This window comes from Rhagoletis pomonella, unplaced genomic scaffold, assembly GCF_013731165.1.
Source record: "Rhagoletis pomonella isolate Grant_MI unplaced genomic scaffold, Rhpom_1.0 Rhpom_scaffold_00011, whole genome shotgun sequence".
In the NCBI taxonomy this organism is placed as follows: domain Eukaryota; kingdom Metazoa; phylum Arthropoda; class Insecta; order Diptera; family Tephritidae; genus Rhagoletis; species Rhagoletis pomonella.
The window spans coordinates 7,257,310-7,263,730 of NW_023458565.1; the positions used below are offsets into that span (position 1 = coordinate 7,257,310).

Genomic DNA, 6,421 nt, shown 5'->3' on the forward strand with positions numbered 1-6,421 from the left:
GAAGCGTTTCTACAATTTTTCACGCAATCACTCAATAGCCAACAATCTGTACATAACGAAGATCAACATACGCGCAGTTAGAGAATGATAGACCGACGCGCGTAATTAGTACATTTGGGTGAAACTGGAGGGTTGTTCAGTGTTACAGCGTAATGCAACAATTTCCAAATATTCACTGATTGATTTGTAGATACTGATTAAAAATTTCGAAAATTAATATTAATGATTTAGACTTTGCAGATTGTCTGGTACTCAGATTATATTGATGATTTTTATTCACATCCGTATTCATGTAAGTATAATTAATGTTTTTAATATTAATACTTACCATCTAAATATGTACACTAGACTGCATCACTACCCATACAAAAAAAAAAAATAAAAAATCGGTACTGTTTTTCCATTGGAATTATAAAATCTATTATATTTTAAGGCGTACATCAAAATATTTCGGAAAAATATTAAGATTTAAGCGAGCTGGAAACAAATGACAAAACGGTTTAAGCTTAAAAAATGCGCACAAAAATATTTTTAAAAAATTAAAAAAAAAATATTGAACAGAATCGTAATAATGAGATTTGTGATGTTCTTTTTTAACCTTTTTCAAAGATTTGTATAAGAAAAACTTAAATAGCTGAACTTAAACTCTTCCGTACATTTAGTAGAATTTCACGGGCAATAATTTTGTATAACATTTTAACCCATCAAACACGTTAAACACTAGATTTTCAAGGAAGATTTTTTTTTGATCGTACTTGGCTTATATGTAAAATCTTCATAGAAATATTAAAAAATATTTAAAGTTGTGACTGGTGGGACAGGTTCTTGTGGCTGGTGTAAAGTAACATATGCATGAAGTTAAAGTTTCCATAGATAAAAATTACAGTTAATTTTTATTTTTTTTTTAATATTTTTTAATAGAGTAATTAAGGCGTTTTAAAATTGATGTCGTTTTGCTCTTTTACATGGAATGACCCCGAAGTTTCCTTGTTCTCACACAAATAAAAAATAAATGTAAGCTAATTATTTCCTATGACAACTTAATTGCTTGTTGTGACGGGCTAACTCTTCTTCTCACGCTATAATATGTATGTAAGTACATACTATAAAATACAACATTTTATTTTACACAATTGTGAAACCACTTTTTAGTGATTCACTTCTTTAACAACCACAACATGTCTACGAAAGAAATTCGCCCCACAGAATCGTTTGCCAAAATCATCAAGGCTTTTCGCTTTATGTCCGGATTGGTCGGTGCTGATGTCTCCAATGTGAATTACAAGGTCAACATCGTTACCATCATTGTGATACTGTGCATCAGCATTTATTTCATTTTCACCGTCACCACTGTGGCCAGCGTATTTTCAGAGAACTGGACATACTTGTTGGAAGCATCTTGCATGGTCGGCAGCGTTTTGCAGGGCATCACCAAACTTATTTCGGCTATTGTATTCGCCAAGGATATTGCAGCAATGCGCTTGGAGCTAGAGAGTCTCTATAGCGAATATGAAACGAAGGGCGAGGCCTACTGCAGGGCGTTGAACGAGTGTTGCCAGCGTGTATGGCAGGTTATGAAAATGGTCGGGCATATCTATGCTGCTGCGGCATTTGGAATTCTAATTTTGACTGCAATTTTGGTTCTCGCTACCGAACGGCAAGTCTATGTAATGCACTTTTTCATCCCAGGATTGGATGTCGAGACTCGGTTTGGTTATTTGGCTACAATGGCGGTGCATACAGTGGTTTTTCTAGCTGGCGCTTTTGGACTCTTTGCTGGCGATTTATTCTTTTTGCTCTTTTTGGGTCAACCAAGTTTGCTTCTTGATCTATTGGTGTTGAAAGTAAGGGCGCTAAATGAGATATCTAACAAAAAGGATAGAAAATCGGAACGACTATTAATCGATATTATTGAATGGCATCAATATTATACAGAGTAAGCGTAATTTGCGTACATTTGAATTTGGTGTTTGCGTGTGATCTCTTCTTTTTGGAATTTATATATGTATATTTTTTCAGCTACAATGAGCGCTGCAACCGCTTATTTTATTACATAATCACTATGCAAATTGTCACATCGGGCATCTCAATTATTTGTACTCTCTATATTATTCTTATGGGCGACTGGCCAGGCGCTTACCTGTACATTGTAATCGCCTTTAGCGGACTTTATCTATATTGTATTATTGGCACCAAAATCGAAACGTGCGTAAGTATTAAATAATATGGTCTTGCAAATAATATAGAAATATGTATGCTCTATCTCAATATCATACTTACAGAATCAAGCATTTTGCGAAGAGCTTTACAATATTAATTGGTATGATTTGGAGGTAAAAAGCCAGAAAATGGTTATATTAATTTTGAAGAAGTCACAAAATCCCAGCGAAATTAAAGTTGGCGGTTTCTTGCCGCTTTCAGTACAAACTGCACTTTCGGTAATGTTTAGATACGGTTTTAAATGCTTAAAAAGTATTTGTAACTGTTTATCCTTCTTTTCTTTGTGCTCATTCTCATATCCAGATAACAAAAACAATTTATGGCATTTTTACTATGATGTTACGACTTCTGGATGAGAGCCACTGAAGTGTTTTCTTGTGAGAAATTAATGTACATATGGTTACCTTAATATTGAAAGGCCATCATAATTCATTTTCTTTACAAATCCAGCACTGTAAAAAAGTCTGCCGACTACTCACTAAAACATATTGCATTTTAAAAATCACTACTGCAGCATAAAATTAGTTACATTCTCTAATAAAAACAGCCTTTGAAAGAAATTCGCAGTAAAAGGACTTGATTTTCAATAAAGAAACAAAAATGTTATATAGGACCTTTCTATGTTAAAATAACGATACTTGGGTACGCTTTTCATGAAACTTAAGAAACAATAAAAATATAAGAATCCAAAAAAATTACCCAGTAAATAATTTCAGGAGTTAAAAGCCCTTCCGAAAAGCCTTCCTGAGAGTCAAGAGGCCTTCCACTCTACATTTATTTCTCCTTTCTTTTTTGTATGGAGTGACACAAATTGAAGGGCTTCTTCTTTCGCTACTCATGGAAGGCCTTCCAGAAGAGCTTTTAATGGATGTACTTCAGAAGGCTTTTTGGAGGAGTTCTCCTTTAATTTATAAAAATCGTACATCTTTGAAGTAGTTGCTTAAGGTTTATATCAAATATGTATTATTGAATCTTAAAATGTTTATTGAAATTCATTTGTAATGCTTAATAATATAAATTTATGCATTCGCGTAAATTGTAAATGGGTAAGCCCTTTTAGAAGACATGCAAGGGAGCACTTTTTTATCCCTTCTTGGGTAGGCCTCTTAGAATGGCTTTACTTAAGAAGGCCTACCTAAATAATCTTCTGGGTAGTTATAAGTATGTACTTTAGACTTCAACATTTTACAAGAAAGTATTTTTGCTAGGCAATTTCGATAACGTTCACCATTTTTCGGCAAAAAAAAAAATTAAAATAGTTCTAGTGGAATGATCGAAATACTACTATACAAAAAGTTCAACGATTTTTTGGTGAGATTTAATTTTCTGACATTAGGGTGGTACGCTTAATTGATAAGAACAGAGATCTGGTGGGTAACTACTGGAACTTCCGAGCACAAAATATGTTCTCCTCGAGACAGGAATATTGATATATCCTAGTTTAAGATCCGATTGTAAATGCCGAACATAGTATGTATATCGAAAAAGTGTAAAATGGCAACCCCTCTGTTCAAAAAAAAAAATAAAAATAGAAATTCGACTCAGGGGGGTATGGCGAATTTTTTTCCTGTTTTCGAATAATTGAAAATATATTTTGGTAAAAAATTTAATCTTCCAGTAATTGTTGAACAAAATCAATCGGAAATTTCCCACTGTGCGATGACTCAAACAGGAGTTGGCTCGACAGCAGTATATTTCAGGCGGATATCTTAGCCTTATAGAAAGCTGCTAGTTGTATACCCTGTAGTAAGTCTTTCGCAAAAAAACCAAAGAGTAGTTCAGCGAGGCTGACAAATCCCTTCAACCACCGAATTGTTATCTAGTGAGGAAAATTGACGATAGCTGCCAAAGCACGAAACTACGCACCACCACGGGTTGGCTTATGATGACACCTGAGCACCGCCAGCACGACGTGGCCCAAATGCTCCCCGTCATGGGGACCAACACTATAACATGTCAGCAGTTCCTAGTAAAGTGCTGCAGAGCCCTCGCTTAGGAACGTCAGAAGGCATCTATATATATGAACTTGTGGGCGGAATCCAGAGATTCATAAAACAACATTTGAGCCCGCCAATGCCCCCTAAACCCTTAACGCCCCTCTCCCTCTGTTCCAACCCAGTCGGATTGGAAGTATTCTTGGTCTTCCCGTTAGTTGAGCTTGATGACAACTATTAAACGACAACCTGAATTAGGCAGGTCTAAAAAAAAGCAGCTACAATAACCACAATAACCATGATATTATTAACGAATTTACTCCAATTTCCAAAGCCAATCAAATTCCGAACCTTGCTTTGGTGATCAGCTTTATTAAAATGGCATTGACGAAATTAAGCTTCAGAAATCACCAATTGCAAAGCCCCAGCCCAATAATTCAATGACAGGATAAAAAAAATCAGGTTACTTCTTTAAATATTCTATGAACAGTTGGGCTTTAAGCCTCACTGAAAAACTATTACTATAAACATTGTATGGTGATTTTTTTTAAACAACTCAATTTTATTTTGTGTCTTTGCTTCATTGTTCCTCGTCCAAAAATCCCAGCATCATAGTGAATATACCATAAATGGACTTTGTAATCTGAAATGTAAAATAAAATTGTTAAAAAGCAGTAATCGCCATTTAAAAATTACATATTAATAATTGCTTTCTCCATTACCGAGAGTGCAGTTTGTACCGAAAGTGGTAGAACTCCGCCAATTTTAATTTCACTGGGATTTTGTGACTTCTTCAAAACAAATACCAGCATTTTCTGATGTTTCACCTGCAAATCATACCAATTTATGTTGTAGAGTTCCTCACAAAATGCATGGTTCTAGGGAGAAATAAATACAGTTTTTAAATATATGAATGTCTGTACACTAGGCCGGTGCTGTTCGCAAACTCACACAAGTTTCGGTTTTCGTGCCAATAATACAGTATAGATAAAGGCCACAAAAAGCAACCAAAATGTACAAGTATGCACCAGGCCAATCACCCATTAGCACAATATACATGGTGCAAATAATTGAGATGCCCGATGTAACGATTTGCATAGTTATTATATAGTAGAATATACCGTTGCAACGCTCATTGTAACTAAAAAAAAAAAAATGTAAGAAGAAAAAAAAATCGCTAAACCACACCCAAATTTGCTGAAATTGCAAAGCAACAGCCTTACTCTGTGTAGTATTGATGCCACTCAATTATATCGATCAATAGCCTTTCAGTGGTTTTGCAATTTTTGGCAGAAGCCTCATTTAGGGCCTTAACTTTCAACACTAAAATGTCGCGAAACAATTCTGGCTGCCCCAAGTAGATCAGAAAAAATAAATCGCCAGCAAATAGTCCAAAAGCGCCAGCTAGAAAAACCACTGTATGCACCGCCATTGTAGCCAAATAACCAAATTGCGTGTCAACATCCAATCCTGGGATGAAAAAGTGCATTACATAGACTTGCCGTTCGGTAGCGACAACCAGAATGATAGTCAAAGTTAGAATTCCAAATACGGTAGCAGCATAGATATGTCCGACCATTTTGATAACGCGCCAAACACGCTCACAACACTCCTCCAAGGCCTTGCAATAGGCCTCGCCCTTCGTTTCGTGTTCCCGATAAAATGCTTCTAACTCCACGCGCACTCCTGAAAGTCCTTTGGTGTAGGCGATGCCTGAAATAAGTTTGGTGATGCCTTGCAAAACGCTGCCGACCATACAAGATGCTTCCAGCAAGTATTTCCAGTTTTCCGAAAATACGCTAGCCACAGTGGTGGCGGTGAAGATGAAATAAATGCTGATGCACAGTATAACAATAACGGTAATAATGTTGACCCTATAATGTTCATCAGAGATATCAGCGCCGACCACACCGGAAACGAAGCGAGCCATTTTAATGATTTTTGCAAACGATTGCGACGGCCTCATTTTTTTAACGCTCATGGCTAGTCGACTTTAAATATAAAAAAAAAGTTGAAACTTGCACCTCGATTGCACCTTGTGATTTATGTAATAGTATGGTCCTGCATATTTAGTATAGTTATATCCTTGAACTGAGTTCGCTTGTCAAAACAAGTAATTTACTCGTCACGTGCAATAATTGCTACGCACTTAATAATCCCTAGCTGACAACGTGGGAATATTTTGCACATCAAATGTGGTATAAATTACATGTGTTAGTTTGAACACCGAGACTTCACTTAGTAGAAAATTTTCATGTATGATTCAA

General features: G+C 35.8%; 2 protein-coding genes across 2 annotated transcripts; one reads left to right on the forward strand and one right to left on the reverse strand.

Annotated features, from left to right (window-relative positions):
- The first annotated feature begins 1,178 nt into the window (after positions 1-1,178).
- Positions 1,179-2,586, forward strand: LOC118747138 (odorant receptor 67d-like). Its single transcript, XM_036481127.1, has 4 exons — positions 1,179-1,936; positions 2,020-2,209; positions 2,283-2,438; positions 2,524-2,586. The coding sequence occupies exons 1-4, from the start codon at positions 1,179-1,181 to the stop codon at positions 2,584-2,586; spliced, it is 1,167 nt and encodes a 388-aa protein (XP_036337020.1).
- Positions 2,587-4,734: 2,148 nt separating this feature from the next.
- On the reverse strand, positions 4,735-6,135 carry LOC118747010 (odorant receptor 67d-like). Its single transcript, XM_036481004.1, has 4 exons — positions 5,378-6,135; positions 5,106-5,295; positions 4,877-5,032; positions 4,735-4,797 (listed from the first exon to the last, which is right to left on the reverse strand). The coding sequence occupies exons 1-4, from the start codon at positions 6,133-6,135 to the stop codon at positions 4,735-4,737; spliced, it is 1,167 nt and encodes a 388-aa protein (XP_036336897.1).
- Between the last annotated feature and the right edge of the window lie 286 nt (positions 6,136-6,421).

What these genes read in the sequence shown, in the direction of transcription:
- LOC118747138 (XM_036481127.1), top strand. Translation starts at nt 1,179, where the DNA reads ATGTCTACGAAAGAAATTCGCCCCACAGAATCGTTTGCCAAAATCATC. An exon ending in TGGCATCAATATTATACAGA is followed by an intron (nt 1,937 to 2,019) that starts GTAAGCGTAATT and finishes ATATTTTTTCAG; the next exon opens with CTACAATGAGCGCTGCAACC. An exon ending in GCACCAAAATCGAAACGTGC is followed by an intron (nt 2,210 to 2,282) that starts GTAAGTATTAAA and finishes TCATACTTACAG; the next exon opens with AATCAAGCATTTTGCGAAGA.
- LOC118747010 (XM_036481004.1), bottom strand. Translation starts at nt 6,135, where the DNA reads ATGAGCGTTAAAAAAATGAGGCCGTCGCAATCGTTTGCAAAAATCATT. An exon ending in GCACGAAAACCGAAACTTGT is followed by an intron (nt 5,033 to 5,105) that starts GTGAGTTTGCGA and finishes ATTTCTCCCTAG; the next exon opens with AACCATGCATTTTGTGAGGA. An exon ending in CGGTACAAACTGCACTCTCG is followed by an intron (nt 4,798 to 4,876) that starts GTAATGGAGAAA and finishes TTTACATTTCAG; the next exon opens with ATTACAAAGTCCATTTATGG.